The sequence below is a fragment of the Diabrotica virgifera genome, chromosome 8 (genome assembly GCF_917563875.1).
Source record: "Diabrotica virgifera virgifera chromosome 8, PGI_DIABVI_V3a".
NCBI lineage: Eukaryota > Metazoa > Arthropoda > Insecta > Coleoptera > Chrysomelidae > Diabrotica > Diabrotica virgifera.
In genome coordinates this window covers 25,092,886-25,113,144 of record NC_065450.1, presented here as the reverse complement: position 1 = coordinate 25,113,144, position 20,259 = coordinate 25,092,886, and the positions used below count along the sequence as shown (strand labels likewise).

General features: G+C 31.3%; 1 protein-coding gene across 2 annotated transcripts in view; it reads right to left on the bottom strand.

Moving 5' to 3' along the window:
- LOC126890694 (set1/Ash2 histone methyltransferase complex subunit ASH2) overlaps nt 1-20,259 on the bottom strand; it is an 84,144-nt gene that overhangs the window by 25,526 nt on the left and 38,359 nt on the right. For both annotated transcript variants that reach the window (XM_050659841.1, XM_050659843.1), the window contains one exon: nt 13,933-14,135. In XM_050659841.1, coding sequence (XP_050515798.1) covers nt 13,933-14,135 — 203 coding nt within the window. The remainder of the gene's footprint in view (nt 1-13,932; nt 14,136-20,259) is intronic.

Genomic DNA, 20,259 nt, shown 5'->3' with positions numbered 1-20,259 from the left:
CACATTAGGTATATGAAATGAAATGGAATAAAAGAGTTCTACAATTTGCTATTTATTCAAATAAAAAATAAAAAAATACAAATTAAATTACAGCACAGTACGCAATAGCTTTGACACTATTATTAGTTGATAATTTTTGTTTGCTATTAGTTGAAAATTTTAAGATTGACTTTTTTTAACAAAAATTAGTACAAAGTAATACACGCAGTTTAATTAAATAACATTTATACAGAGTGAGTTTTATGTATGGAACGCCTCAAATATCTCGGAAACGACTTGAACGATTTTTATAGAATTTGGTGGGTAAAGGTCTTCTAATGCGGCCGATATTATAGTGGCAATTACAGATTGTTGCCAGATCTTGCGTTTTTTTTAAATATAATGAACTTTCGTATTTCGAATAGAACACCCTGTATATTTTTGCATTTTGAACCATAATAACTACTAATTAATTTTCATGTAATATTTCCTATACCGAAATGCCGTAATTTCTGAGTTACATATTTCTATTTATTTAAAAAAAAAATTTAAAAATTATAAAAATCAATTGTTTCAGCCCTGGCAGACTTATTTTAGCGTTCTTTGAATCATATGGAACAAAAAAGGTCTTTTGTAGATTTTGTCTAAAGTTATTCGTTTCCGAGTTATAAACAATTTAAAACTGAAAAAAATCGAAAAATGACGATTTTCAAGGCTCAAAAACACAAGTAAAAAATATTATTTTCGAAATCTCGAAGTGCCTAAACTGAATCTTAAACTTTATTTATCAGTTGTCGATAAGTAATTTGTTTATTTCATTTTAAAAAACATTGTTTTTAGTTTTTAATGCAGCCCGATCGCCCATCCTCTCATAAGTTCTTCATTAACAATAAAAAAACAATGGCAAAATCACAGATCGGCCAATATCTCTTTTTATATAATAATAAATATCTCTTTTTTGAAATTTGAAGGATTTGTAACATTTTACCGTACGCGAATGGACTATACAGGGTAGCCAGGCATTATCTTATCTAGTGCTTTTTCAGCAAAAAACTTTTGTTTGGCCGATTGATCTAATATCTAATTGCACACCCTGCAAACAGTTTATAAGTAGGACGTTTAGTCTTTACGATATGGATAAGGAAAAACAATTGAGTGGTTGTCCGTAACAGTGGATATGGTATTCGTATTATATTTTTATCACCTTATAGGCGACATACTTCTTTAAAAGTTTCAATGCGATATTATTATACTGTCGGCGTGTCGTGTCACACAACACAAAAAGATTATTTTATGAAAGGTTGCTATTCTCAAAATCTAGACAATTGCTCAATTGTAATTAATTTCGGAGCGAAGGCGTCGTCTGATATTAGGAAAGAATGAAATATTTTATTTTTACATTGTATAATAAATTTATTATGACATCTGAGTACGTATCCAATAAATAAGTGTTCATATTTTTAATTCGGTATGTATGTTCATCGTATTGTTCATAATGCTGATAAATCCAATTTTCCAAATTTTTGTTACATATTTTTTTGTATCTCATAGTCTCTAAGCATATACCCGAACTAATATACAGGGTGTAACAAAAATACAGGTCATAAATTAAATCACCTATTCTAGGACCAAAAATAGTTCGAATGAACCTAACTTACCTTAGTACAAATATGCACATAAAAAAGTTACAGCCCTTTAAAGTTACAAAATGAAAATCAATTTTTTCCAATATATCGAAAACTATTAGAGATTTTTTATTGAAAATGGACATGTGGCATTTTTATGGCAGGAATATCTTAAAAAAAATTATAGTGAAATTTGTGCACCCCATAAAAATGATATGGGGTTTTTATTCCCTTAAACCCACCCAAACTTTTGTGTACGTTCCAATTAAATTATTATTGTGATACTATTAGTTAAATTCAATATTTTTAAAACTTTTTTGGTTCTTAGTATTTTTTCGAGAAGGCAGTTTTTATCGAGTTGCGGCTTCTTTTCTAATATGTTTACGTAGAGATTTTATGGGGGTTTTGTTCCTTTAAGCCTCCCAAATGGTTGTGTACGTTCCAATTAAATTATTATTGTAGTACCATTAGTTAAACACAATGTTTTAAAAACTTTTTTGCTTCTTTGTATTTTTTCGATAAGGCACATTTTATCGAGATGTGACTTCTTTTTTAATATGGTTCAAAATATACCTAAAAATGTAAATCATAAATAAATCTTCCTATTATTATCAAGTCTCCATAATCGTACTTAGCCATATCACAGATGAACATAGCATATATGTGGCCATATACATACAAATATGTGGTGGATTTGACAAATAATATGCAAAATATCTCGACAAATACTGACTTTTCGAAAAAGTACCAAGAGGCAAAGAACTATTTAAAGCATTGTGTTTAACTAATGGTAACTACAATTATAATCAAATTGAAACGTACACAAAAGTTTGGGGGGTTGTTTAAAGGAACCAAACCCCCATAAATTTTTTATGGGATGTCTAAATTTCACTATAATTTTTTCTTAAGATACTACTGCCATAAGAATGCCACATGTTCATTTTTAATCAAAAATCTCCAATAGTTTTCGATATATTGGAAAAAATCGATTTTCATTTTGTAACTTCAAAGGGCTGTAACTTTTTTATGTGCACATTTGTACTAAGGTAAGTTAGGTTAAATCGAACTATTTTTGGTCCCAGAATATGTGATTAAATTTACGACCTGTATTTTTGTTACACCCTGTATTATTCCATAAAACGACACTCAAACTGCAAGACGCAAGAGTCTCGCAGGCTTAGTCTTGTTCTTACTCAAGTCTTGCAGGGTCAGTCTTGGTCTTGGTCTTGCTAAAATAAGGCGGTCTTGGTCTTGGTCTTGCTAAAACGCAAGAACAAGACCAATACTGCAAGGCCAAGACCGATTTTGGGCAACACTAATTGAAACAATACTTTTTCGAACGGTTTTTTGCGAATACCTTAAAAATTATGCATCTAACTAAAAAAACTATATTAAACATTTTTGTAGGTTATAAAAAAAGAAAGAGACACTTTCCTTCATAAATCTTTTAGTTATAATACAAAAAGAGATATGGTAGGTGAAAATAGTTAGTTTTTTGGTACATTCTCAAATTGGTGTATTCAACTAGAAATAACAGAGAAACGGTCGATTTTAGGTGTATAATGATACTAATACCTTTTGTAGTGCTTGAAAAGACCTTTAAAATGAGCTATATTAAAGGTCCATTACATTAAAACTAAGCGAGATATGCTGCAAACAAAATTGATAACTAATGTGTTTTAAGAAAAAATGATAAGTAATTTTAACCCCCATCCACCAAAATGTAAATGCATCGTGTTCCTTCCACAATATCTTTTATTATAGTGTTATTTCTATGTTCAAAAAGCTGGACGGGTTTAAAATGAATGGTTTTTGGAAAAAAAAAAGATCAAATTTAATTATAGAGAGAATTTTTAAATTTTCTTAAAAATCATCCTTTTTCTCCATGTAACTTGAAAATGATAAGAGATACAGTAATGAAAAAAAGAAGGAAATTTTTATCTGAAAAAGCCCTACATTTTTGTGTGGTATTTAAATTTTTGGATCTCTTATCTTTTTCGAGTTACATGGAGGAAAAGGAAGATTTTTAAGAAAATTTAAAAATGCGCTCTATAATTTGATCTTATTTTTTTTCAAAAACCATTCATTTTAATCCAGTCCAACTTTTTGAACATAGAAATAACACTATAATAAAAAGTATTGTAGAAGGAAAACGATGTATTTAAATTCTGATGGATGAGGGGTTAAATATACTTCTCATTTCTTCTTAAAATACATTAGTCATCAACTTTTTTGCAGAATATCTCACTTAGTTTGAATGTAATCGACATTTAATATTGCTCATTTTAAAGGTCTTTTCAAGCACTACAAAAGTTATTAGTATCATTATACATCTAAAATCGACAGTTTCTCTGTTATTTCAAGTTGAATACACCGATTTGAGCATATATAGCAAAAAAACAAACTCTTTTTACTACCATATCCCTTTTTGTATTTTAACTAGAAGATTTATGAAGGAACGAATCTCTTTGTTTTTTTATAACCTACAGAAATATTTTATATAGTTTTTTTGTTAGATGCATAGTTTTTAAGGTATTCGCAAAAATCCGTCCGATAAGGTGTAATTTTTCAATAAAAATGGCCAATTTTCAACCACGAATAACTTGAAAAGTATTGAATTTTCAAAAAATTATTATAGAACAGTTTTTGCTTAAAATTAGGTTCTCTAGCCTCTTCCGTGGCTATTTTAACCAAAACATTTTTCACCCATGAGGAAGGGTGGGAACCACCCCCCAAGATAAAAGCGCACATCGACATAGAGTAGACTTTGTTTCTTGAGCTATTCCCTCCTTACTAGTAGTTACTGTGAAAATATCAAGTAAATCGATGTAGTAGGATGGAATTCGGAGCCACATACCCTCATTGACTGCCCTTAATACCTGGCTCCTGGTTTTCACCCAGGCGAGTAGGGTTCGATTCCCGGCTCGGAAATCCTTTTTGTTTTTAAAATTGACATTTTGATTTGAAAAATAATTGTTTTTATCTACTCTACGTCATATTATGTATCAGTTTTTAGTTTGTGAAAACTGTCATTATAGATAGCAGTGCGTGACGTAGCAATGTATTTTAAATGGGATTTACTTTTTCGTACACTTTCAATGGGTTTTTTGGAACACTTTCATATAATCAAATATCCTTAACAATGACAATATGAGCAATATGACAATATGAGCAATGACTTACAACAACATTTTTGACAGTTTTGTGGTTTGAAAGTAGTTAGGATTTTTAAATGTCAAAGTTCTAAAAATTGTAGAATAGAAATCAATTCCAGTGACGAAGAGTTACAGTTTTTTTATTTGTTTATCGAAGAGTAGATAAAACATTGCATGAAACTGTGCGTGAAGTACTTTTTGCGAACTTATGCGATGTATAGCACTCGCTCCGTTGTCGCTCGTGCTCTAAATATCGCGTGCGTTCGCAAAAAGCATACTTCACGAACTGTTTCATAAATAACTATTATAATACTTTTTTATATTGTGTCGTTTAAATAATAAAAATGTGGTATTATAAAAACAATTATTTTTCAAATCGAAATGTCAATAATTTTAAAAACAAAAAGGATTTCCGACGCCGGGAATCGAACCCGACTCGCCTGGGAGAAAGCCAGGAGTCAGTAATTCTCACCATTAAGCCATTATGGATCTAACGCACGGAGATAAGTATTTGATATATAAATTGTAGGGTTTTTCCATCTACTTTCATATGTTATCTTTTCTTGCCTAAAAGCCCCGGAGTCACGCCAGCTGACAGATATTTTCGTTATCAAACAAGTACTATCTACCAAAATAAATTCATACAATCGCCGTGCTAAAATCACCGTAAACTTTTGATACCACCTCCCAGACTATATGTTTTAATAAAACAAGTAATCGGACTTCGTAAGTCCTAGGTTTTCACCCAAAGTAATCGAAAGTAGAACTGAAAGTCGATATTTAAACTCTTCGTGTAACTTTACGCCGATTTATATACGATTTTATTAATTTTGAGTCATTTTTACTAAACTTTGGGTTATCATTGTTTAAACAGAAATGATTTCAAAACCAGAACTAAAGACTCAAACTCAACTTTCATATTGTCAAAATAAACGTCAAACTGAAAGTACCGATTAAAATCTGCTCCCAGTAAAATTAATTTTTCTGTGGATATTTGCCGGCTCTTTCGTTTAGTACGCGTCAATTTCGATTTATCTAAAACCAATTTATCTATACACAAAAGTTTTGGAAAGTTTTTTAAAGTGAATTGTTCAGTTTCACCATAATGGGGGAAGAAGATCCCCCTGATGAAGGGGGAACACAAAATATGGACTTGGAAAATAGTTTGGAGATCCAAAATATACCAAATAATGCTCAAGTTGAAAATAATGATGTCGTTGATAAGGAGCCATCCAAAAAAATGTTTAATTTGCAGAAAGCTCATCTTTATTCTAATAAAGTGTATATTTTCATTGAAAAATCAAATAAAGAAGAGAATATGGGTAAAATTCACGCAATGAAGATAGGCCACATTCTCCATAAGATTCTTGCTGTCCAAAACATAATTAGCATCAGTAGTGTAGGTAAGAATAGAGTAAGAGTTGAGTTAAAATCAATAAAAGATGCTAATAAATTAATTCATGACAAACGTTTACAAGACCATAATATAAATGCTTTCATTCCCAATAATTTGTTGCAAAGAAAAGCCATTATCAGAAATGTTGATACAAGTTTTAATGATAAGTATCTGTTTGAAAATATTATCTCTCCTATAACTATAACAGAGGTAAGTAGATTTAAAAGAAAAATAATCGTAGACGGAGAAAATACTTATATACCAAGACAGATGATTTTATTGACTTTTGAAGGTAATACTACCTACACATGTTTTTCTTAACAGTGTTTCATGTGCAGTCGAATCTTATATACATAAAGTTGTTCAGTGCTTCAGGTGTCTTGAACATGGACACGTAGCAAAAAATTGTCGCAGCACTAAAACTCTGCCTTAATTGTACAAAAGAAAAAGACGACAAACATGAATGTAGAGATCCGCAAGATAGTTTCTGCAAACATTGTAAGACTGACCAGCATAAATCTATTTCTAAAACTTGTCCTGTATTCATTGAGCAAAACAAAATTTTAAAAATGTATGGCGGAGCAAAATTTAACCTTTTTGGAAGCAAAGAATAATCTTCGGAATAACTACTCTTCGACTTTAAATACAAATAATAGATTTTCAGTTTTGGATACTCAAAGCATGGATAGTTTTCCTAATCTTCCTCAAGTAAAAACAAATGCCTACAACTTCATTAATAAGCCTAGAGTTTCCTCCACAAACCCAACTACTTCACAGCAGGACAAAACCTCCACAGTTCCTGTGTATCCTTATTCACAAACAAGGAACCAAGAATCCCAGCTAAAAGAAAGAAGTTGTCTGCTCCTGTAGAAACGCCAATGTTCCCTTTCACGTTTGGGCCCAGTAAACCTTTACCTTCAATTGATAAATCTAACCTTGAAATTAATTCTAATGATTTTGTGTCCATGTTTCTTAACATTTTTCAAAGTGTTTTAGATGATATTAATTCTTTTGATGATCTTAAAAACATTGATACTGATATTATTCGCAATAAAATAGGTCACTTTTATGGAAATGGCCAATAAAGGAAATAATAAATTAAAAATTTTGCAATGGAATGCTCAATCAGCAGTTTCTAATAAGATAAGTTTAGTGAAATGTTTAGAAGAACATCAAATTGATATAGCTTTATTATCTGAAACCTGGTTTAGGTCTGACCGACAGATTTCTTTTCGTGGTTACAATATTGTACGCAAAGATAGGGATGACGGTTACGTCGGTGTTGCAATCCTAATTAAAAAAACTTTTAACTATACTCTAGCTAATGTTTGTCAAAATTTTTCTAATGAAATATTAATTTGTGGTATCCAGATCATAACTAATAATAAGGAAAATTTTAAATGTTTTTCAGTCTACTGCCCACCCAACATAAGGACAAGCCGCTCAGATTGGGAAAATGTATTAAACACACTAAATGGTACAGGTATTATAGGAGGCGACTTCAATGCACACCATGAGATGTGGGGCTCATATAAAATAAATCCCAAAGGAACTCAGGTATTAGACGTTCTTGAGAATACTTATCTAGTGCTTTTGAATACTGGAGAACCTACCAGATTTACAAGAAATAACCTTAGATCTGTGGTTGACTTAACATTTTTGTCATCAGATCTTGCTATTGATTGTGAGTGGTATACACTTAAGGATGTGATGGGATCAGATCATTTTCCAGTTATTATCGAAATAGACAAACATTTATATCCAAATGATACAACTTTCAACCCTAAGACTAAATGGAATCTACGCAAGGCAAACTGGGATATATACGAAGATACAGCGTGTACATTTTTTACCGAAAACCATCCTGAAGATAATACAACGCAATCTAAATACGATTTTTTAATAGAAGGAATTAACGCTGCCGCCTCAACAGCAATACCTATAAACAAGGCTCCTAGAAATAAATTCACAAAAGTTTTACCACCTTGGTGGGACAATGAATGTGAGGCAGCTATAAAAGAGAGAAAACACAAACTGCATATTTATAAAATAAATAGCACTCTGGAAAATTACATAATGTGCAAAGAAGTTATAGCCAGAGTTAAGAAGTATCTCAAAGAAAAAGCTAAATATAACTGGCGTATGTGGTGTGCGAATTTAAACAAAAATAATCCAGTTACGGAGCTCTGGACCCAAGCAAAAAAATGCAAAGACATACTAAAACCACTAAGAAATCTGGTAACTCTAACTATCAAGATCATTTTTTCGATATAATAGCTCCGCCAATGGTGTATAACAATATAAACCATTTAATGACCAAGCGAGAACAAAACAAGAAAAATCATCGTATATTTTTGGAGCCTATAGGTTTAAATGAAATTGACTTTGCATTAGATAATAGAAAAAATACCTCTCCTGGATATGATCAAATTCGATATCCTATGCTTTATCATTTACCAATGAATGCTAAAATATTTTTAACCCAAATAATGAACGACATTTGGATACGCGGTGAATGTATCGAAGAGTGGAAAAAAGTTATTGTTGTGCCTATTCTGAAACCCGATAAAAACCCAGATGAAAGCGAATCATACAGACCCATTTCTTTGCTACCATGTATATTAAAAATGTTTGAAAGGATTGTCAAAAACAGATTGGAATGGTGGTTCAAGAACACAAATGGTTTTCCTCAAAGTCAGTACGGTTTTAAAATAAATTATGGCACAGGTGATGCTGTTGGTCAACTGGTTACAGATATACAGCTGTGTCTTTCTCGAAATGACTACCAAGCTTCACTATTTCTTGATATAAAAGGAGCTTATGATAGTGTAGACTGGACTATACTACGAAATAAAATGATCAACTTACAAATTCCAGAAGAAGTAGCAAACACCATACTTAAACTCTACATAAATAGATCAGTAGCGATCAGAAAAGATAACGGCATCATTTCTGAATATCGTTTGGTAACAAAGCGGTTTACCTCAAGGATCGGTTTTATCACCATTACTTTTCAATATATACACCTATGATTTACACAATATTTCACCTAATGCAAATATTATTCAGTACGCTGATGATTTCGTCTTTTACACACATGCAAAAAGTTATGATAAAAGTTTACAAAGTTTGAATACAGCAGTTACACCTTTCATCCAGAATATAAGTAATCTAGGTTTTGATTTATCTCCGCATAAATCAAAAGTGGTCATTTTTACCCGACACAATATTCCAAATTGTACGACCATACAGCTGAATGATATTAATTTTTCTTTAACCAACCAAATAAAATATCTCGGAATCACTCTAGATAAAAAATTAACCTTTAGAGCACACATTGAAGAAATTTTACAAAAATGTAGTAAGGGATTAAACTTCTTGAAGTGTATTATGTGGACATGGTGGGGGGCGGAACCCCAAACAGCCTTGACTTTTTATAAATCATATATAAGGTCCATTATAGATTATGGCAGCTTCTTATATGGTAGTGCTAATAATAACTTATTAAAAGAAATTAGATACTTTACAAAACAAAGCTTTGCGACTCTGCATTGGTGCAATGAAATCAACTCCAATTGAACCGTTAAGAGTAGAAACTGTGGAACCTCCATTAGAGCTGGGAAGGCAATTATTGGCAGAAAAAATGATAATCAAGTGAAAAGTCAAAAATTCATCACTTACTCAAAAGATCTCCACCCTAAATATTCAGGACCTTACAGGATCATACTGGTCTAATAGAAACTCACCTCCTTTATGTGAAGGATTTAGAAACTCAATAGACTTCTCCCCTACAACAGTTAAGGTCAACTTAGATGTTTTATTGTTGATCATTCAGGTAATTATACCTAGATATTCTGAATTAAGATATCTCAATAATGAAATAATCAATCAGCTATTAAACAAATATCAAATGTATACTGCTATTTACACAGATGCATCAAAAGATCCTTATGGCACAGGTGCAGCGTTTATTGTCCCACTGCAAATACAACGCAGATTTAAATTGAGTAGAAAAACATGCATTTTTACAGCAGAAGCGTTTGCTATTTTGAAACCTATAGAATTTATAATGGAAAATAACATTTCATACTCCATAATTTTTTCTGATTCACTTTCGGTTTTAAATAGTTTACAATCACATTTACAAATCAACTCCGCATATAGTCATCCTTACATAGCCAAAATAAAATCTTTGCTCTCTCAAATGCAAAAAACTAGAAAATTTATTTTTGTGTGGGTGAAAGCACACTCAGGTATCACATTCAATGAACAAGTTGTTAAAGCGGCTAAAGAAAGCATACAGTTGGGAGAAGATGTTACACACTTATTAACATTAGATGAGAGAATAAATATTGCTAAGGATAATTTATATAAAAAATGGTCTAAACAATATAAACATTTTATTTTGACAAAAGGCACAAGATATACATTGCTAGAACCCGATATTCGAAAAAATTACTGGTTTAAAAATTACGATTATCCGAGAAGTTCCATAACAACCATATCTCGGATGAAATTTGGACATGCTTGCTATCCGGCACATTTATACAAAATAAAAATAACTGATAACAATCTTTGTGATATTTGCAATGAAACGGCGGACTTGGATCATATATTTTTTAATTGTAAGAAGTACACACATCAGTCGGACATTCTTACAAAAAATTTAAGAAGTTTAAACGTTTACGGTCCCTATAATGTTATGTATCTTTTGGCACTGAGTGATAAACGTATTTTTGATTTTATTTTGTTTTTCCTATATGACTGTAAAATTAAGTTAGAGAATGACTAGATTAGGCTTGTAACCTTAAATTATGTCTTTCCTTTTGATTGCCTACATGCCTGCCTTACCGTGTGGGGTGGGTATATAGGTAATCAATAATTATTAAGAAAAAAGAAAAATCCTTGAATGAGAAAAGTGTGACCCTTGTCCTTATCCCAAAATTTTTATTAAAATTAATTTAACAAAAATTCACTTTGAAAATAAAATGTTTATTATATCTATTCTTAACAAAAAGGTCGGTCAGACTTAGATAACCTTAACTTAGATTAGTAATTAGATAGTTTAGATAAGATATATATTATGTTTATGTATGTACTATTTACTTTGTTTCTGGCCGCATGGTCTAATCCTAAAGCCAAAAAAAAAAAACTCAACTTTACAATACGCTTGGGTATTTATTATAACAAAATTTTTAATTTGATGAAATAAAGATTGTTTAAATAATTATACAGCATTCAAATGAGAATATTAGTGTTTTTAACGTTAAAGGGTACACTTGTAGTAAGTTTATCTAAAAAAGTCTACGACTGGAAAAAATATGTAGTTTTCTTTTCTTATAAATAAATTAATCTATTGTAACAAAACAGAAGCAACTTTGACATTTAATAATGCGTTAGTTAGATGGCTCTACTCGAGTTACTTGGAAAAAAAAAAGAATGAAGAAAATTGCTCCATGGGAAGCTGAGAAAATGCATTTTTTTAACGTATACCGATTTTGAACTTTGAGATTACATTTTCTTCAATCTAATTTTTGATTGGAATTTTGTTATTTTTGTCAATTTTCACTCGTAATATCGATAGTTTTTATTATAATAATATAAGTTATGACTATTTTAAAGATATGAAAATTGGTGTGGAGAAAGAGGACAAAAATAAAAATGTGATGGTTTAAAAATTATGATCCTATTGTTTATATCTTTGCCGTAAATGCCGGTCAACTTTGACCGGTTGTATCTCAGGAACCACTCATCACAATTAAAAGTTTTTTCTTTTAAAAGAAGCGCCCTGCCTCTCAGTACCGTTTTCATGATTTAATTTAATTTAATATTTCCCGAGATATTCTATTTGTTTATAAGCCAAAAAATTGTTTATAATTTTAAAATATTCCTGAGGCTGCTTAAATAGTCCAATTTAAATTCTGTAAAGTACATTAGACAGGTACAGTATCTTTTTATAAAAAAATTATAATTATTCTTAGGTATCATAATTATTTTAGTTATTATAGCGACAGTAAATTTTGAATTAACAATTCAATTGTTGCTAAACTGATCATTAAATTTCCATCGGCTTCTGAAATTATAATCTATACGGAAAGATCTTTTATATTACCAAGTTATTTAATTATTGATAAACAATTACTTATCTAAAATTTTAGTTGAAAATTAAAGATTTTGTTGGAAAAACCCGCATTTTCCGGGGAAAATTTTCGTCTAAGTAAATCGGGAAAAACACGTCTCTATGCAGAATTTAATTAAGGTGAATTTTTATTAGGGAGTTTTTGGTGTAAAGTTAAAATCTTTGGAGTTATAGAGCAAAAATTCAAAAAACACGATTTTCGGGCGCCATTTTGTTTATACAAAAGTAGCACACTATCTGCGGACTTTGCATACCTATATTATTAATATATACAGTCATAAGATTCAATTCTAGCACTAAAATTGCTGGTAAATAATTTTTCCTTGTATTTTGCTAATTAGCCCAGATTGTTTGGGAGTCAAATAAGCTCCTCCCAATTTTGTGACATTTGTGACGTCAGACTTAGGCTGTCCATTGGAATCGAAAATAGAAATCAGTCATCAGTGTTGTCAAATTTGTTTCGGTTTCGGTAAACTTAAATTTTTTATTTCGTGCGCACGGGGGCCAAAAATTTCCCTATTATTTCTCTGAAGTCATTATTTTTTTAGGGTTAACTTATCTGGTTATTCAACTGAAGATTTTTAGGTTATAACCGGTAGGTTTTTCCCACCCCTACGTTTTAAAACTTTTTAAATTTTGACCATTGTTCTGAAGATGGCTTTGTAAGCCAAAAACACTCAGCTAGGAAATAAATATTTTACCCACTTTTAAAATACTTTTCTTTTTAATTCATACATATTTTTTAAAAAATATTTTTTGGTGTACGTAAAAATTGTATACAACTACCATTGATTACTAAAAACGGAAGTAGTTCGGGATATAAAACATTTTCCTAAGCAAAAAAGAAACTCAAAGACACTTGAGTAAAAAAAATCTAAAAAATACACAAAGATAATAGGTGCTACTATAATATGCGGTCTACCGTCGCGTTTATTCTATAGCTTTCGGTCTACCGATGGATGCGGTGTAGTGTATAATATAACCTGTACTATATTACAGTATCGGAAAAAAAAAGTCTGTACAAAGTTAATAAAACGCATAAACCAGAAAAATTAAGCCAATTTTAAGCAATAATGTAGTAAATTGATATGACAAAGTATTAATTTGAAAAATTAAAATAAAACTTCTTCTGATTTATGCGTTTTATTCACTTTGTAAAGATTTTTTTACCTGTGCGGCTTAACAACACCATAATCTTTTCTCAGGAGGATTTGCACACAAAATTGAAAAACAAACCGTTTATTTGTTACATTTCTTAAATTAAGATGCATGATTTTTTTCTTTAACATCAGGCTAATCGCTTTTCAAATAATTAGGTTACATATGGGTTAGTTGGGGTGCATTTTTTTTAATTATTAGAGCCTCTTTCATTGTACGTTTATTTTCCTCCAAATCTTTATTGATTACAATAGTTTTCATACAATTCATTATATTCCGCAAATCCTTCAGAAATTTTCAGATTGCGATCGGTAGACCGCATCCTCGGGGTAGACCGCATAATATTAGCATATAGGTAATAGTTAAGTCACATAAATAATATTAAATTAATAAAATCGCCTATCAAATCTTAAAAATTTGTAAATAATAATTGAAGATCAATAAATCTGATAATCCAATGATAACTTAGTTTATTTTTACCTGTCTGAAAGGTGCATGTGGATCAGGTTCCGCCAGTAGGTACCGATAGCCATCTTTATTAAAGGGATGATCCAGAGGATAACCATGGGCGGGTAGCTTAGGAGTTCCCAGGTCGACTCCACGGCCTTTTTTGCCTTGTGCCCCTACATCTCCCGTAAATTTCCGCTTCGTATTTCTAGACTTAACACCGCCCGATAGTGAAACTGACATCATAAAATAAAATAATTAAAATCAACATTAGACCAGTTAATTGAGGACTAAAATAAACTTATTTGTGACAAACTATAATAATTTCATCTTTTTTACTTATTACAATCTAATATAGAATAGATATGATATAATATGATATCGCACCCGGAATTCATTAGTGCCGTAATACTGAACTCGTCATAACCATAACCTGTGCCATAACCTTGATTTCAAAGTAGGAGGAGTAATTCAAATTTACCGCGCCATAATGCTTGTTTGTAATTGGTCCAACCGCAGGCAAGTTTACTCCACTAAATTATGAAATTTTGACAATTTTGACACTATTGACATATATGAAATTTTGACACTATTGACATTTAAAATTCATAGGTTAATTAGAGGTAATGGATTTTGACAACAGCTGATGCCGAAACAGTACACAAGTTTACATATTATTTTCAAGGTCATAGTTCTTGTGAAACCCATGAGGTCTAAGATATATCGACAATTATTGTGTTTTCTGCGTTATTCCTGTAATTTTTATATTTTTAGTGTGCTGTTTATATAAAAACCAGTTGTTTTTGTACCTCTTTACCGACGTATTAGTGTTATTAAGCTAATGATACTGATTACTGGATTACCGTCGAAGGCCGATATGGTCAACCGAAAAAGAAGATAAGTCTGGTGATTTTTCTAGTAACATTATTGGGTGTGAATCTGTCTTTTGAATTTACTCTTGATAGTTTAAAAACAGGGTACCATATGTACACTGAACTATATAACTATAATATGTTACAGTTCAAGTTGATTCTCAGTTAGAGTTGACTTTTTCTAGTTCGAGTCAACTCCAACTGAAACGGGCAGTAAAAGTTGATTTGAAAAATTTAAATCCACTTTTACTAGTTGAAGTTGACTCTTCCTAACTCTTGTTAGTAAAAGTAGATTATACAATTTATACGAGTATAATCTCACGTGCATTTTTGATGAGTGTGCGTCTCTTTGTTTTGACCGTTTCAACTACTTATTATTCCAGGCTGTAACGTCGCCCCCGTTAGGTAAATTATTCTGATTAGATTTTTTTGCACAAACTTACTCAAACAAATACATCCTTATAAACAAATACACAGTGTCAGGCGGTACCGCGGTCGAAAAATTGTTTAACCAATTTTTGTTAACCAAATTCACAAAAATAATTCTTATCTACTCTACCTCACATTATGTATAAGTTTTTATTGTGTGAAAATTGTAAATATAGATGGCAGTACATACATGAAGGGTTTAAAGTGTGCCTGAAGTAATAATGTATTTTAAATGGGATTTACTTTTTCGCACTGTTTTTTAGCACACTTTCATATAATCAAATATCCTTAACTTTCGCCTTGTCATGGTGATGACATGTGAGCTATAAATTACAAAAAAAGTTTTGACAGTTTTGTGGTTTAGCAGAAGTTTGAATTTTTAAATGTCAAAGTTCTAAAAAATTGTAAAATAGGAATGTATTCCAGTGACGAAGAGTTGCAGTTTTTTTATTTGTTTTTTGGTAGATAAAATATTGTATGAAACTGTGAGTGAAGTACTTTTGCGCACTTAGGCGATGTATAGCACTCGGCCCGCTCGTGCTCTAAATATCGCGTGCGTGCGCAAAAACCATACTTCACGAACTGTTTTATAAATAACTAAGTATTTCACTCCGGACAAATTTTTTTAGATTATTTTGGTCATTCGGAGCAAAAAAGGTCTCTTGTGATTTTTCTCTAAAATTGGTAGTTTTCGAGTTATACGCGATTTAAAATTTGAAAAATGCGAAATGACCATTTTTAAGGCTTAATAACTCGATTAAAAACTATTATTATGAAAGTCAGAAAATCACCTAATCAAAGTTTAAAGCCTCCCTACAAGATCATGAAGAAATTTTTGTCATTATTTTATTATTAAGCTGTTATTTTTAATTATCAGCAATGAGAGCTAAAAGCGTATTGAGGCGGCCGTCAATGTGAGTGCGAGTAAGATCCTCCATTCCGACCGTCCAATGGTGCATCTCAGTCGTACTGACATTGACAGCCTCCTCAATACGCTCCTAGCGCTCATTGTTAATAAATAAAAATAACAGCTTAGTAATACAATAATGACAACTATTTCTTCAGTACCTTGTAGGGGGGTCGTTAAAATTTGATTTGGTGACTTTCTGACTTTCATAATAATAATTTTTAACTGAGTTATTAAGCCTTGAAAATTCCATATAAATCGCCTTGAAATCGCATATAACTCGAGAACAATAAATTTTACAGAAAAATCACAAAAGACCTCTTTTGCTCCGAATGACCCAAATTAATGATGTAAAAAAATGTCCGAAGTGAATTTTTTTGTGAATTTGTTTAAAAAAATTGTTTAAACAATTTTTCGATTACCCTGTGGATTCGTTATAAGGACCTCTTTTTGAGTAAGTTTGTGCAAAAAAATCGAACTGGAATAATTTACCTAACGGGAGCGACGATACAGCCTGGACTATAAATATCACGATTTGAACGTAATATACAGTAACATTTAATTTCTAGAATCGGTTGTTTGTGTGAATCAACTTTTATTAAATGGCATTGGGAAGAGTATACTTTAACTAGTTGTAGTCTACTTTTACTAGTAAATGTTAAATAAAAATCTTCATTTTATATTTATAATCAACTTTTACTAAAACCAGCCGTTTGAGTCGACTCGAACTATGAAAAGTCAACTCCAACTGGATAATCAACTTGAACTGTAACATATACACTGAACTAAACTTTTTTATTAATTTACTGACAGTAGATCTTGTTATGGAATTTCGGTTAGGATATAAATATTAAAGATATTAGGTTTGTTCTAGCAAACAGTCAAACTAGTCAGAAACCGTCAGCAAATAGTTGGTCAGTGAGAGAACATAATACAGTCACCAGTGCTATCCCCTCTACTCGCGCTGGTCGACTATTCGCTGATGGTTTCAAACCGTTTGAAACTGATGCTAGAACAAACCTAATATACGTTTCTTGTTGACTTCTACGCTATCATCATATCCTAATATCATTAAAATCTCAATTCGTTATTTTTCAGAGATACGATTCATTGTGACTTTAAATAAACACCAACAATACTATACCCTGTTTTTAAACCATGAGGAGTAAACTCAAACAAAAGACAGATTCACACGCAATAATGTCACTAGAAAAATCACCAAATACATTTTTTTGATTGAGCATATCAGCCTTCGAGGGTAATCCATATATTATAACGTGTGATCCAAAATTATTGTCACCATAGGTGGCTCTGAACGACAGAGATAGCTATACAGTGCATGTCTATTCTCAATTCAGGTATACTTTCCAGTTTACGTCAACTTTGCAGTGTACATCAATTAACAAGAAAAGTTAGGTTATGTAGATATGTTGTTGGTGGATATATACAGCATATCGTTTGATTTTATTTATTATTGTTACTTATAATTTTGTTAATTCTTTTTATTTTTTATTAAAGTTCTGTGTTAAAGATTTTGACTGATTTTTTATGTTTTATACTGTTAATCAAAATTAATTGATAAACCAATGATATAAATTCAGCTTAAAACAAGACATATGTAATTCTTTGCACGGCTAGCTTTGATCCCAATAATTGTGGATCGCTCGTTACTAATACGTCGCTAAAGAGTTCTAAAAACAAATGTTTTTTTACATAAATGCAGACTAAAAATCTAAAAATTAAAGGAACAACGTTGAAAACACAAAACATCGCCGATATAACTTAATTAACCTATGAAGTGCCAATAGTGTCAAAGTTTCATAAATGTCAATAGTGTCAAAATTTCATAACAGTGAAATAAACTTAGCTGAGATTGTACCAAATTATAAACAAGCATTACGGTGCGGTAAATTTGAATTAACCCTCCTAGTTTAAAAACAGGTTATAATTTATTGAAACGTCAAAGTTATTATTGTAACAGTGATAGCCATCTACAGGGTGTCCCAAAAGTAGCGGAACGGTCGAATATTTCGCTAAATAAACATGGGATCGAAAAACTGAAAAATGCTTGTTCAATAATTTTTAAAAATCTATCGAATGACACCAAACATGACCCTCCACTACTTTAAAATCTTAAATGGAAACCCCCTAGTTTTTATTGCAGATTTGGATTCCTTGCGCAAAAGTAAGCCGAGACATGTTTTAGAATTGTGGATAGATGGCGCTATAATCGGAAAAAAAAACGATTTATCATGATACCATAGGTAAGTTATAGAAATGGTCCAATATCTCGAGAAATACACTTCCAAATGAAAAGTATTAGTATTTTAAATAGGAACCCCATTTTTTATTAAAGATTTGGATTCCTCGTGTAAAAATAAGTTAAAATTGTTGATAAATGGCGCTATAATCGGAAAAATACGATTCATTAGCGCCATCCATCAACAATTCCAAAATATGTTTCGAATAAATGTTACTCATTGTTTCATGAGGAATTAAAAACTTCAATAAAAGCGGATGTTCCTATTTCAGATTTTAGACTTACCCCCCAACCCACCTCCAGGGTGTAGAGTGCGGGGTCCTGTTTGGTGTCACGCGATAGGTTTTTGAAAAATATTAAAAAAATGTTTTTTGGTTTTTCATTTGGAAGTGTATTTCTCGAGATATTAGACGGTTTCTATTTTACCTATTACCTTCTATTTTCACGATAAATCATTTTTTCCGATTATAGCGCCATCTATCCACAACTCGAAAAAATCTCTCGAATAAAAGTTGCTTACTTTTACATAAGGAATCCAAATCTGCCATAAAAACTGGGTGTTTCCATTTAGGATTTTAAAGTTACCCCCCACATCACCTCCAGGGGGTGGAGTGGGGTGTCGTGTTTGGTGTCATTCGATAGATTTATGAAAAATATGTAACACGTATGTTTCAGTTTTTCGATGCGATGTTCATTTCGCGAAATATTCGACCGTTCCGTTACGTTTGGGACACCCTATAAATGTATTATTTTAACTCCGGCGAAGATAATGTACAGTTACGATCACTGAATAGTTTACACCTTAATTTTTATATTGTAATACTGTAAAATTGCAGTATCGTACGGATTTCATAAATGTCAAAGTCAAAAAGTCAGTGCTTGTCAAAAATTTCGCGAGTGTTGAAACATAAAATAACGATATCAAACTCCTCCACAAAATCAAGAGCAATTGCCAAACTTGAAGAAGGTTGGTTTTTAAGACAAGTTGCTGCAGATTTGGACGTGAGCCATGTATGTGCATATGGAAAAGCAAACAAAGATTGGATAATTTTGGATAGATATAAAATAAAATCGGTATTTTCAAACCAGACTTCCTTGTTTTCATTATTAAGACCATAATCCATTCCATTCAAAAAAAAAAACTTTTTTCTGTACTTTCCATTTTGTTAAACTTTGTAAAATATATTTTTATATTATTTTTATTTTTTAATTTTAAATATCCTATTCTAGATACACCACTGTTAACGTCACTTTGACGTAAAAGGTGAGTTTAAACGAGGGAATAATTTAAAAAATCGGCTCCTAGATACGTAAGCCTGTAAACTATTCAATGACCGTAACTTTACATACAGCAACAACTCAGAAATTATGGCATTTGGGTAAAGAGAAGATTGCATGAAAAAAATTAGTATTTCTTGAGGTTTTCAAAAGGCAAAACCCTTACAAGGTAAAATCTATAAAAATCGTGCAAGCTGTTTCCGAGATAATGGAGGCGTTCCATACATAAAACTCACTCTGTATTATTAGCAGAAAACAAGCTTTAAAAAAATCTTATTTTCTAGTAATCTAAACGGGTACCGCAAATACGCTTCAAGTACACATAGTCCAGGGTGTATCGTCGCCCCCTTTGGGTAAATTGTTCCGATTCGATTTTTTTGCACAAACTTACTCAAAAAGAGGTCTTTATAACAAATCGACAGGGTGCCAGGTGGTACCGTAATCGAAAAATTGTTTAAACAAATTCACAAAAATAATTTTTTCACTTCGAACACATTTTTTTAGATTGTTTGGGTCATTTTGATTAAAAAAGGTCTCTTGTGATTTTTCTCCAAAATTGTTTGTTGTCGAGTTATACCTATGCGATTTAAAATTTGAAAAATGTGAAAATTGTC